At 38.8% G+C, this 14,136-nt stretch overlaps 1 protein-coding gene across 1 annotated transcript; it reads left to right on the top strand.

Moving 5' to 3' along the window:
• Positions 1 to 479: 479 nt before the first annotated feature.
• SVIP (small VCP interacting protein) lies at positions 480 to 9,755 on the top strand. Its single transcript, XM_060018616.1, has 4 exons — positions 480 to 662; positions 3,357 to 3,407; positions 3,945 to 4,058; positions 7,047 to 9,755. Exons 1-4 carry the CDS (start codon positions 609 to 611, stop codon positions 7,059 to 7,061), a joined length of 234 nt encoding a protein of 77 aa, XP_059874599.1. The 5' UTR covers positions 480 to 608; the 3' UTR covers positions 7,062 to 9,755.
• Positions 9,756 to 14,136: the final 4,381 nt, after the last annotated feature.

Below are 14,136 nucleotides of genomic sequence, written 5' to 3'. Positions count from 1 at the left end.
TAAAACACAGTGATGGATTTCACGTTCTGCCCTCTTAACTGAAGTAGTACTGAGTAGCACTTACAAAAAGGGGGCTGACATCAACTTGAAATCTTGGCTTTAATTTCTTGGAGGTCAGAGTCCCTTCTCACAAAAGGGGTAGCATAAACTATCCAGAGTCTTGTCACTCACTTATACAGGGCTAGCCAGCTGGGCTAGCTTTGAGGCCATAGCCAAGCTTTTCCACCTCTCCTCTGCATGTCGCCCTCAGCAGGTGTTTCCTGGGATCAAGGCCCCGTCCTAGCAGAGCCTCTGGAAGTGTGGGTGGGGCGGCTCCTCAGTGGGGCGGAGGCTAGCTTCAGGGGTGGGGTCCAGGCACGACCAGGCTGGAGGCTGGCATCAGGGGGGCGGAGCCGAGCCCCAGAGGAATGGTGGGGCGGGGGTGGAGCCGCGGGGCGCTGGTGGGGCGCTGCGGCAGAGGAGCGGGGCGGAGCCGAGCCGCCCAGTCACCAAGCCGCCCGCTGAGGGCGGAGCGAGCACTGCATAACTGGGACTCGGGTCTGATCGCGCAGTTCGCACGGCCTGGTCTGGGGCGGACCCAGGAGGAGAATCCCCCAGCCGCGATCCCCATGGGGCTGTGTTTTCCCTGTCCCACGGAGGCCGCGCCTCCTTCGCCGGACCTGGTAAGTAAGACCGCCTCCCAGCGTCCCCGCGTCCGCCCGCCGGCGCCGCGAGCACCTGTTCCCGGAGGGGCGCGCCGGAGGCCCCGAGCTGCGGCCCCAGGACTGGCCGTTGGAAGCGGCGACACGGGCCGTGGAGCCCGTCGACGGGGATCTTGGTGGCGGAGATGGTGGCCGTGCTCCGAGGGACCTTGAGGTCCTGCCTGCCGGACCTGGGCTGCTGCCGCCGCGTCGGTGTCTAGAATTCTAAAGGCGGCTCCAGCGTCTCTTTACCTTCAGCCGGGTGGCAGAATTGGCAGTTCGTAGGACGCAGGCGCACGTGGACGGTGCGATGTGGCGGCCATTCCTGGCGATGCGGTAGATGGAGTTAGGGTGCGAAAAGAAATCCTTCTTTCTCCGGAAACTGAAGTGTTTAATCTTGTAGGAGATGTGCATCTTCCTGTTTGTACCAGCTGTTTAAAGAGGGTGATCAATAAAGTCTCGTATATTTCTGCGCTTTATTGGATATTGTATTAATGATTTACCTTTAGTCTTTATCACTTTTAAGGTTTTTTTTTTGAAGTATTTTATGTAGTACCGAGTGTACAGTTTGTAAAGTTGCCACGTTTAGCAAATAAAAATATAGGGCGCCCAGTTAACTTTGAAGTTTCAGATAAACAATATATTTAAAAGATACGTAGGTTTGTTCCATGCAATATTTGGGACATCCTTGTACTAGAAAGTATTCGTTATTTATCTGGATAATTTCAGATTTAACTAGGTGGTTTGTGGTATAATACATTTATATTTTTTGTAGCTTTCTAATTTTTAACAGCATTTTTACCTTAATAATCCTTACAGGAAGTTGATAACGGAACACCTAAATTCCTCTCTGTATCTGGCTAAAAATTCGTTGAAGGAAGTGAGTTGTTTAGGGAAGTACATTAACTCTTCAGCTATTTGATCATAAATGCTAAAAATGACCTGGAAGTTGATATGAGAAAGTTCACCTTGTCTTTCTTGCTACTGTTGCTTTTAAATGTTCTTAATTTTGTTTATCTAGCTATTGATAAAATACCAATCTGCCAGCATTTGTTAAGCCCTTCCTCCCCTCCCCCGCCCCAGATAACCACATTGCTTACTGCTTGAATGTCACTTTATCTTTGAGGCTTTTCTTCACCACCCTACATAAAGTAGATCCTCCACGCTACCATCCACCCATCCTTCCATTTCTTATTGACCATACTTTTCTTTATATTTCCCTAAAGCACTTACTTCAGTCTGACAGATGTATATTTATTTGATTATATGTGACTGTCCTCATTGGAATGTAAATTCCATGTGGGTGGAAACATTTATCTGTATTATTTCACTGCTGTATCTTCAGCATCTAGAAAAGTTCCTGAGGCATGATAGTTGCTCAATAAGTATTTATCCAATGGATGAAATGAATGAATGAATGTATTGTGGTATGGAAAATGGGGGAATTATTAACACAGCTCCCAAGAGAATGCTACTTACTCTCATATATTTACATAATTTATAACATTATTATGAATAATATAGATATAGAAAAATAATATTCACGGTTTCCCAACATGGAACAGTACATCTCATAAATTTCCTCTAGTCCTTCCTGTCCTACTCAATAAGATTCACTCACTTCATTCATGAACTTCTTCCGAAAATACCAGCCTGCTTCAAACTCCTTTTTTTTTTTTTTTTTTTTTTGCGGTACGCGGGCCTCTCACTGTTGTGGCCTCTCCCATTGCGGAGCACAGGCTCCGGACGCGCAGGCTCAGCGGCCATGGCTCACGGGCCCAGCCACTCCGCGGCATGTGGGATCTTCCCGGACCGGGGCATGAACCCGTGTCCCCTGCGTTGGCAGGCGGACTCTCAACCACTGCGCCACCAGGGAAGCCCCAAACTCCTTTTTGATTGGCAGTACCAAACCGTGTATTTTCCTGCTTGTATTATTAAATGTCATTTGTTTTATTATTGCCCTGACTAGCTTGTAAGCTCTTTTTTTTTGAAAAAGCAAATAGATTATTTTATAGGCCACTCTGTGTGTGTATGTGTGTATGAGATATATAATGTATATATATGATATAGATGTAGGTGTATGTCTCATCATGTGCTTATTTGGAGGGTTTTAAATTTGTTTTTAATTTTTATAAATTTATTTATTTTATTTATTTTTGGCTGTGTTGGGTCTTCGTTGCTGTGTGCGGGCTTTCTCTAGTTGCAGCGAGCAGGGGCTACTCTTCGTTGAGGTATGCGGGCTTCTCATTGCGGTGGCTTCTCGTTGCGAGCACCGGCTCTAGGCATGTGGGCTTCAGTAGTTGTGGCATGCAGGTTCAGTAGTTGTGGCACACGGGCTCTAGAGCGCAGGCTCGGTAGTTGTGGCGCACGGGCTTTGTTGCTCTGCGGCGTGTGTGATCTTCCTGGACCAGGGCTTGAACCCATGTCCCCTGCATTGGCAGGCGGATTCTTAACCATGTGCCACCAGGGAAGTCCTTGAAGGTTTATTGATTGGGAGAATGAAGTTCAGAAAGTTGAGTATTTTATAAATGTTATAAATAATGGCATTCTTAATAGGACATTTGGGGCCAGTACTATTTTTGTAAACTGTTATATTACCTATAAGATAAAAGTATAAAATATCAAGGATAATGTTTGGTTTTGTTTTAAACCATATTTCTTACACATTTTTCCTAGGAAGAAAAAAGAGCAAAGCTTGCAGAGGCTGCAGAAAGAAGACAGAAGGAGGTGAGAGTAAAAATAAAATTCTACTTTAGATAATTAAATTTGCGTTTTGTTCTCTATAGATATCTATTACTAGTAGTATTCTCTAATGAAAATGGTATCTGATATCTTAGAAATTTAAATTAAAGGAAAACATTTTCAAAATGATTTCTGTTTCTATAAATTGGTTTAATGCATTTATGTCATTTAATGTATGAAAATTTCTATACACGTCTTCTGTTATGGGAGATGCCAAGGAAGAATCTTAATAACATTGTTCCTTGAGATGAAATGACTGTGCCTTATAAAACACTGACAGATGTGAAGTAACTTTAGGGGGGAAATGTGTATGGTTGCAAAATACCCAATGAAGAAATCATATGTTGTACGTAAAGCTGTTGTAGAAATAGTCTAATTCTTTGTTACCAAAAATAGACCAACCCCATCCCCTACCCCCCAACTCCAAAGAAAAACCTAAAAGGCAGAAAACAAACAACACCTTTTGGTAACAGGAAATTAATTTTTGTTCTTTTTCTACACTCCTTAATAATTTTCCTGAAGGCTGCATCTCGGGGCATTCTGAACGTTCAGTCTGTGGAAGAAAAGAGAAAGAAAAAGGAAAAAATAGAAAAAGAAATGGCTGCATCTGGACCCCCACCAGAAGGTGGCCTTAGGGTAAGTATTAAAATTTACTTAAGATTTGATTTACCTGGAATTTTTCAAAACTCCAGTAGCAATCCGTTCAATAATTTCCTCGGGAACTGGATTGTCAGAAAATTGTGAGTTAATTTAAAAGAATGAACAATATAGATTGGAAGAAGTGTCAGCTTATTTGGACATTCCAACATTCATTGGAATAGATTTGCTTTCTTTTTCCCAAAATGAAAATAGACTTTTCCTATTTATCTCAACCCTATATCATAATACTTCATACTTATATGATTAATGGCAATCTTAAATGTGTAGAAAACTTAAGCAAAATGGAAGGACACAAAGAAGAAAGTAAAAATCACCCAAATTCAGTGTCATTTTGACAGACATCATTTCTAATCTCATTTTTTACTTCAATCTTAGAAAATTGGATTATACTGTAAACTACTTCAAACTCTTTGAGTTTTTTTCACTAAATGATTTGAGATTTTGAGCTTCCCATTGTCACTCATTATCATAGTTACGTTAATGTTAATTTGGACAATAGGGTGTACACAGGTGAGTCTGACACATGCCCATCCCAATAGCAGCAGTTGTAGCTCTTGACACTAGAAATATAATGATGGACAAGTTAAACAACGTCCCTGAACTTGGGGATCTTTACAGTCTAGCAGGATTATAAAGGTTTTCTTTTACATGTTAAAGCTCAGGAGGCGAATGGTTCAGATATTAAGATTTTCTTCTTCCATTTTTAAAGGAAATACATTTCTCAAGGGTATTTGTGAAAAGGACAATGTCCTGAGTTTCATTTATATTTAATTTGTCAGTGATTTATGAGCACTTGTTTAGCTGATTCTCTGTCTTCTCCATTTGGTTTGGTTTCTGCTCTCAAAACTATCTGTATAAATACATATATGTACGTACCACCCCAAGTTGTGGGGCAGGCAGTTCAGGAGCATCCTGAGCAGACATGATTCTGACTCAGGAATATCACATAGCAATAAGATTTATCTGTGTGCATTTTATCGTTATATGTTACTTCATCTAATCTCATTTAATAAATGAAATTAAAAGAAAATAATTTTTTATAGTTAACTTTTAACAATATATAAAATAATTGGTTTTGATATTAAGGTAAATAACTGACCATTGTGTTTGTTTGTTTGTTTATTTATTTATTTTTTAATATACCCCCATAATAGAATAGAATAAATGTAAAGTAAAACAGTTGGAAGATACAAGGTCAGATATTTATCAGAAGTATAGATGCTTACTTTCAATATTCTGTTGAGATAAAGATCTGTGTCACCAGGTTTACTTCATATAGAGTTCTCAAAGACAAAGAATTTGTGAAAATTAAATTATGGAACTGAAAATGATGCTGAGATCAACTATTTCATAGTAGAAGAAAAAGAAGTTCTGAATGACTTGAAGTCACATATAATGTTACAAAAGGGATACTTTATGTATAGTCAGAAGGTACTTATTTAACATGTTGTAACCTAACAAATTTAACATCAGCTTTTGAACTCTTAAGGGAGAAAGGGGCTTTCTTAATTAAACCCAAAGCTTCTGTGCCCTGAAGCCTATAGATTAAAAATAAATTAGGCCCTATATTTCTTCTGGTCCCTTCAGAAGTGCTCAAAATGAAAAACATCTCAGTGTTAAATTTAGTACCTTTTTTCTTTGACCACCTGCATTGCTCATTGAGAGCATAAAGTGAAGTTCAAAATAAATTTTTGGAGTAACTTTAAAGAGTAACTTTAATGCTCAAACCCTTTGGCCTAGGCTCTTTTAGGGGCTGCTGTCAGGCCTGTTCTACAGGCTGGCCTTGAGTGTTCTGTGGTATAGCTAGATTCTTCCTAACCCGACTTCATAGTATGAGGAAAACATGTCCTTCCCTGTGTTCATGCCCTCCACATATTCATCTCCTGACTAGCTGCCTCTTCCTGGGACACTTGGCATTGGCCATGCTCACTGTGTTCTGGAAAGGCAGAATTTATTTTACGAAGTCAGTGTGATGATAGCATCAGGACACAAACTAGCATCAGTTCAGGATATACTAGTAGAGGAGTGGTGGCAGATGTCTAGAGCAGTGGCTCATGAGGAGCTTTCAAAAAAGACTGAACCTTGGGTCTGACCTTATATCAATCAGAATCTCTGAGAGTGGGACTTAGCCATCAGGATTTTTAAGCTCCCCAAGGAGTCTGATGTCAAACCAGATTGAGAATCACTGCTCTAGTGTTTGTAACACTAGTCCTAAGAGATATTTTGTGGAAAATAGAATCCCATGGTAAAAATGTTTAAAAATCCTGAATATTGTGTTATATATTGAATTCCTTTCTTAGAGATTAAAAAAGGCACACTATTTAAGTCTGTAAGAAGTTCTAAAATAAAGAAAAGCAAGTTTACTTGGATTAATCCTTAATTTTCAAACTTTAAGTAAAGATTTTTTAAAAATATGTTAAAAAAAATTCCTTGAATGTACTTGGAAAACACTACTTTAGAGACTGGTAAATATCTCTGGTAATATCCCAAGGGTTTTTTCAGAGCTTACTATTGCAGATTTAATAAACTTGATTAAACAGAACACCAAATGGAATAGTTTCTCAAGTTAAGCAAGGAAAAGACTTTGCCAGACCATTATTTAATAATTTCTACCATTTCTTCACTCCCCTGCCTCAAACAAGAATTTCTTTGTTTTCATTTTGTAGTTTCATTGTTGTTCTTGTTTTGTGATGTTTTGTTTTTCTTTTACTGATTATCAGGTATTTGGGAATCTAGCTACCACTCATTAATCTGCCCAGATATTTTGTTTTATTTCTTTATATTTTTATACCATCATGTATCTTATTTCATACTATAATGTAAAATTTTACTAATCACTGCTACTCACAAAGATCATTTTACATTTGTATAGCCTATATTTCTCTCTTATCTGTTTGTTCACTAGAGTATAGTAACATAACTTTAAACAAAATTTACTTTTCTCTATATTTTTATCTTTTCTAGTGGACAGTTTCATAAAGCATAACATGAGTGGAAGAGTCTACTGCCAATAATTAATACCTGCAGTCAAGCGGACATCCTCAATTTAGTTTCTTCTCTTTGAATAAATGAAGATTCAGACTTCGTAATTTTAGTGCTCTTAAATGCAGTGCTTTTTCAAAATTGAATATTGAAAATGCTTTTGATTGTTAGACTTAGAAAATGGCCAGACCTTTCATTAAATATTTATTTTCCCTACATTTGCTCTTCTGCAGACAGTGGGTGATTTGCCGTTTTTTAGTAGTTAAAACATGGGCCTAAATAGTGACTATATATTTATATATTGCATGGAAAAATTCTGCATACATCTCAGATATTAAAGTTTGCACTTGTATTTTCCCTCCTTTATAAAATGACCTAGCTATTTATAGTTTGCCGATTAACCTTATATCTCTTTATTTCATTATATGTGAAGACTTTTGCTTAAACTTATGGACTTAGTGCCTTTAAACTGATCATCAGGGAAAATCTTGAAAAATCATTTGAAGGGCTTATATGAAGGAACACTGTAAATTTTTATAACTTACTAAGAAATTAATATTTGTAGAAAACATTGAATTTCCCCTAATTTATTTTCTACTTCTGTAGCTTATAAAATTAACATACTGTGTTTTACATTATAATACTTTTTGGATTTTTTTTGCTTGCTGAGTTTAAAATTATATATTAGTGGTACCATCAGAGGGCAGTGATGTACTATTATACAGTATCAGATTCAGCTCTATAAAGATCTTTGCAGTAATTGAATGAGTTAAACTAAGAAACTGGATGGGTTAAATATAACAAAGTATAGTGGTAATGTGTTTGTCCAGATTTCATAGGTGTTTTTATTCTTTTGTATTTATTAAAGAACGATCATAAGATTTATATAGATGTCAAATTACCAAGGCAAGTATGAATATGTGAAAGAGGAATATGTAAGTACTGTATTTAAAAAGGTCTACTTTAAACATAAAAATATTTTGAGGTAATTCTATATGATACATTGCCATAAACTGTGTAGATTTTTGTTCATTTGTAACATGTATTATAACATATTTGGTTTTTTGAGTTTTTTAATATATAATAAGCTAAAATAGAAGAATTGCTGTGTCTTTTAATTTGGTTGCTCTTTTGGATGACAAGGCCACAGTCTGAGCCCTAAATTAGAATTTTCAAATATCAAGTACAATAGGGACTATAAATTAAATAGACCAGCTCATTTGATTTACAGAAAGGAAACTGAACCACTATCTCGCTCTTCCTTCCCACAAATCTTGTGTTATGTTGCAGTATGTTATATATGTTAATTTTAAACAGTTTGAACTAGAATATAGATCTCTTGACTCCTCACTGGAAAAATCACTTCCTTCTATTACAGAATGAAATATCTGTGACTATCCAGGTAAGATATGTAGTTATAGACAGGTTCAATTTTAAGTTTTAGAGAATTAGTGGTATGTTTGTTCATAAAGGATAGTGAAGCCATTGAATTATATTTTAGAAATATAATTTTTGACTTTTTCAACATGATTAATTTTTCCAAGGCAGAAAAGAAAAGGAACATTAATAGATGAATGGATATAGAACCAGAGCATACTATCCTAGAACTGTGCACGTCCTTGCTTCTGTTTTAGTATGGAAAGAACAATTTTATCTGTATTACAGCTTAGAGAATTACAGCTTGGGTTAGTGTAAACAAAAGGTTTACATCTAGGGGATAATGCTCTATTTCTAATAGCAGTTTATATCCAAATACCGTGCTTATTTATTGTTGAACCAAGAATGCTGTGCTGATGAATTGCTTTCTAGGAACAGTGGGATATGCCATTCCCGCCAATCATGGCCTGCCTCCATGGGTGTGATCGTGTTTCCTCAAAACCACATGGGTTGCATGGGCTAAAGGGTGATACTCAATGTTAGGAATAGTGTTAGGAAGGGGAAGGAAAAAGGAGAGACTGGATGCGTGATAGGAAACCAATAAGTGACTACATAAAAAAAAAATGTATACACACATACAGGAATCTTCCTCAAAGTTATGAATCAGTTCCTGATGAAAACTTAGCCTAGAGCCAGTTTCCCATAATTCATAATTTAAATAGGAAAGCATTATAATGATTGATATGTCACCCAAACTCCCCAACCAAATTACTAAAATAAAACCAAACAGTAAAATGCTTATATGTAACTATCATGTTGAGATATAAAATGCTTAAATCACTACGTCTTCATTCTAATCATTAAACTATTACTGTGGTAACAAAGAGTTGTATATTACCACACAGCCCCTTTGCTAACGTGCTGCATGTTTTTTAAAACATCTGTATGTGATACTTTTGTTCCACTGATTGGAATGTAATTAATAGTTTTGTTATAAATGCTGTACTGCCTTACAGGGTACAAATATACATTTTCCTATATAAGAAATTGGCTTTGGCCATCTGTTTAACAAAAATTTATCTTTACTACATCTTAAATAATTTATAGGTAAGCATGTTTCTTTTCCAAAAAGAAATGCTATTGGGCTTCCTTGGTGGCGCAGTGGTTGAGAGTCCGCCTGCCGATGCAGGGGACACGGGTTCGTGCCCTCGTCCGGGAGGATCCCACATGCCGCAGCGCGGCTGGGCCCGTGAGCCATGGCCGCTGAGCCTGCAAGTCCGGCGCCTGTGCTCCGCAGCGGGAGAGGCCACAGCAGTGAGAGGCCCGCGTACCACAAAAAAAAAAAAAAAAAAAAAAAAAAGAAATGCTATTATTAGTCTGGATTTTTCTTAGAGAAATACTATAGTAAAGGTTCTAACTACCATCCTTGGTACTTCAGAAGAATTGGCATAAGCTATGAATTTTCTTTTTCTGCTCCAACATTTCAACTTGTTTATTTTCACTGATAAGAATTATGCTCTGCCCTTAGAAGAAAAGGTAACCCTTGTCAGTTTTAGATTTGAATAATATCTGCATAAACAGATCAGTAAGAGGTAGATATGTATACCTATCTGGGTTGATATTTAAGGTATTTAAGGTATTCCTTTAACATCTCCAAGCAAGCATGTCAAATGCCCATGATTACTGTATGTACTTTAAGTTGATTGAGATGTGGTAGTTTTTCTCTTTCTCAAAAGCCACTGAAACCGTCCATTTGCATATATAGCAGACTTTGAAACTAAGGTGATTAGCAAGGTTGCGGAATACCAAATCATTATATGGAAAAAATCATTTCTGTCTTTATATTGCAAGTAATGAACAATCTGAAAATTAAAACAATATCAATCATACAGTATCATCACATAGGATAAAATACTTAGGAAAAAAGAAAAAGGTAAAAGATCTGAAGTAAAAACCACAAAACTGCTGAGAAAAAAAAAATTTTTTTAAATATATGAATGGTGAGACATTCATGTTCATGGATTGGTGGACACAGTGTTGTCAAGATGGCATTCTCAAATTGATCAATAAATTAAATGAAACATCCTAGCAAACTCTGGCAGAGAAATTGACAAAACAATCTAAAATTTATATGGGAAATGCAAGATCTATGATAGCCAAAACAAGTTTAAAAAAAGAACCTAGTGATTTTCACTAAGTCAATGAGTAAGAGCCATCTACACTTAGTCCTTTCCTTCTGAATATAGTCTCACTTTTCCATATTCTTTTTCAGTGCCATTCAGCTAGCAGCTAGACCCCAATGTCAATTGTGACCATGTTCTTAGCTCCATTTAAAAAGGCCATCTTAGGGCTTCCCTGGTGGCGCAGTGGGTAAGAATCCACCTGCCAATGCAGGGGACACGGGTTTGAGCCCTGGTCCAGGAAGATCCCACATGACACGGAGCAAGTAGGCCCATGCACCACAACGGGAGAGGCCACCACAGTGAGAAGCCTGTGCACCGCAACGGGGAGTGGCCCCCGCTAGCTGCAACTGGAGAAAGCCCATGCGCAGCAACTAAGACCCAACACAGCCAAAGGTAATAAATAAATAAATAAATTTTAAAAAGACCATCATAAGATGTGTAGGCAGAAAGAATAACGCCACCCTCCCCAAAAGGTGGTCCCATCCTAATCCCTGGAATCTGGGAATACGTTATATAACACAGCAAAAGGTATTTTGCAAATGTGATTCAGTTAATGACATTAAAATGGGGAGATTATACTGGATTATCCAGGTGGACCCAATCTAACCATATGGATCTTTAAAAGCAAAGAACCTTTCCAACCTGTAGTCAAAGAAATGTAAACAAAGAAGCAGCATCACTGCAGTACTCTATTGCTGGCTTTGAAGATAGAGGAAGGGAGGACATGTACCAAGGAGATCAGACAGCCTCTAGAAGGTGGAAAAGGCAAAGGAATGGATTCTCTCCTAGACTCCTTAGAAGGGAACATAGCCCTGCTGACATATTGATTTTACCCCATTGAGATCATCTCAAACTTCTGACCTACAAGACTATAACATAATAAATTTGTGTTGTTTAAGCTACTAAGTTTCTGGTAAGTTGTTACATCAGGAATAGAAAACTAAAATAGTAACTAATTAAATTAACTTTAATTATTAAAGACATAAATGTTTAGGAGAAAAATTTAAGCACAGTAAAAGTTTTGATGGAAATACTGCTGATTACTATACAGAGAAATTCAGTGTTAATATTAGTTGAGGAACATAAAAGTCAAATCACTCGGGACTTTCCTGGGGGTACAGTGGTAAAGAATCCACACTGCAATGCGGGATGGGGTTCGATCCCTGGTCAGGGAACTAAGATCCCACATGGCAACTGCGTGCCACAACTACTAAGCTCATGTGCCTCAATTACAGAGCCCACGCACCCTGGAGCCTGTGCACCACAACTAGAGGAAATCCACAGGCCACCACTAGAGACAAGCCCACGCACCACAATGAAGATCCCATGTGCCTCAACAAAGATCCCATGAGCTGCAACTAAGACCCAAAGCAGCCAAAAACAAATTAAATAAATAAATCTTTTTAAAAAATCAAATCACTTGTATTTTAAAAGATATAACAATAGGGCTTCCCCGGTGGCACAGTGGTTAAGAATTCGCCTGCCAATGCAGGGGACATGGGTTTGAGCCGTGGTCCAGGAAGATCCCACATGCCGAGGAGCAACTAAGCCCGTGCGCCACAACTACTGTGCGTGCGCTCTAGAGCCCGCGAGCCACAACTACTGAGCCCACGTGCCACAACTACTGAAGCCTGCGTGCCTAGAGCCCGTGCTCCACAAGAAGAGAAGCCACTGCAATGAGAAGCCCGTGCACCACAAGAAGAGTAGTCCCCGCTCACCACAACTAGAGAAAGCCTGCGCACAGCAACAAAGACCCAATGCAGCCAAAAATAAAATTAATTAATAAAAAGATATAACAATAATCACTATTCCAAGATGATTTTATTTTCTACAAAACTTTAGTTTTTTTCCATAATGATTATCATGACTTCCAGCACCACCAAATTATACCAGGCCTGTTGTTTTTAAAAGGTTATGTCTGAGATTGGTTCAAGATTATGGAGTAGAAGGACATGCACTCACTCCCTTGTGAGAGCACCGGAATCACAACTAACTGCTGAACAATCATTGACAGGAAGACACTGGAACTCACCAAAAAAGATATCCCACATCCAAAGACAAAGGAGAAGCCGCAATGAGATGGTAGGAGGGGCACAATCACAATAAAATCAAATCCCATAACCGCTGGGTGGGTGACTCACAAACTGGAGAACAATTATACCACAGAAGCCCACCCACTGGAGTGAAAGTTCTGAGCACAATGTCAGGCTTCCCAACCTGGGGGTCTGGCAATGGTAGGAGGAATTCCCATAGAATCAGACTTTGAAGGCTAGCAGGATTTGATTGCAGGATTTTGGCAGGACTGGGGGAAACAGAGACTCCACTCTTGGAGGGCACACACAAAGTAGTGTGCACATCAGGACCCGGGGAAAGGAACAGTGACCCCATAGGAGACTGAACCAGACCTACCTGCTAGTGTTGGAAGGTCTCCTGCAGAGGTGGGGGCAGTTGTGGCTCACTGTGGGGACAAGGACACTGGCAGCAGAAGTTCTGGGACGTACTCCTTGGCATGAGCCCTCCCAGAGTCCGACATTAGCCCCACCAAAGAGCCCGTAGCCTTCAGTGCTGGGTTGCCTCAGGCCAAACACCAAACAGGGAGGGAACTCAGCCCCACCCATCAGGAGACAAAAAGATTAAAGTTTTACTGAGCTCTGCCCACCAGAGCAATACCCAGCTCTACCCACCACCAGTCCCTCCCATCAGGAAACTTGCACAAGCCTTATCCACCAGAGGGCAGACAGCAGAAGCAAGAAGAATTACAATCCTGCAGCCTGTGGAACAAAAAACACATTCACAGAAAGATAGATAAAATGAAAAGGCAGAGGACTATGTATCAGATGAAGGAACAAAATAAAACCCCAGAAAAACAACTCCATGAAGTGGAGATAGGAAACCTTCCAGAGAAAGAATTCAGAATAATGATAGTGAATATGATCCAAGACCTCGGAAAATGAATGGAGGCAAAGATGGAGAAGATGCAAGAAATGTTTAACAAAGACCTAGAAGAATTAAAGAATAAACACCTAGAAGAATTAAAGAACAAATAAACAGAGATAAACAATACAATAACTGAAGTGAAAAATACACAAGAAGGAATCAATAGCAGAATAACTGAGGCAGAAGAACGGATAAGTGACCAGGAAGAGAGAAGGGTGGAATTCAATGCCACAGAACAGAATAAAGAAAAAAGAATGAAAATAAATGAAGACACCCTAAGAGACCTCTGGGACAATGTTAAAAGCACTAACATTCGCATTATAGGGGTCCCAGAAGGAGAAGAGAGGGAGAAAGGACATGAGAAAATATTTGAAGGGATAATAGTCAAAAAGTTCCCTAACATGGGAAAGGAAATAGCCACCCAAATGCAGGAAGCACAGAGAGTCCCATACAGGATAAACCCAAGGAGAAATATGCCAAGACACATAGTAATCAAGTTGACAAAAATTAAAGACAAAGAAAAATTATCAAAAGCAACAGGGATAAATGACAAATAACATACAAGGGAACTCCCA

Source organism: Delphinus delphis, chromosome 8 (assembly GCF_949987515.2).
Source record: "Delphinus delphis chromosome 8, mDelDel1.2, whole genome shotgun sequence".
NCBI lineage: Eukaryota > Metazoa > Chordata > Mammalia > Artiodactyla > Delphinidae > Delphinus > Delphinus delphis.
This window is presented reverse-complemented; position numbering and strand designations above follow the sequence as displayed.

Bases quoted from the DNA above. Each gene is read 5' to 3' on its own strand.
- SVIP (XM_060018616.1), top strand. From the start codon at position 609: ATGGGGCTGTGTTTTCCCTGTCCCACGGAGGCCGCGCCTCCTTCGCCG. The intron at 663-3,356 runs GTAAGTAAGACC...CATTTTTCCTAG, and splicing joins CGCCTCCTTCGCCGGACCTG to GAAGAAAAAAGAGCAAAGCT. The intron at 3,408-3,944 runs GTGAGAGTAAAA...ATTTTCCTGAAG, and splicing joins CAGAAAGAAGACAGAAGGAG to GCTGCATCTCGGGGCATTCT.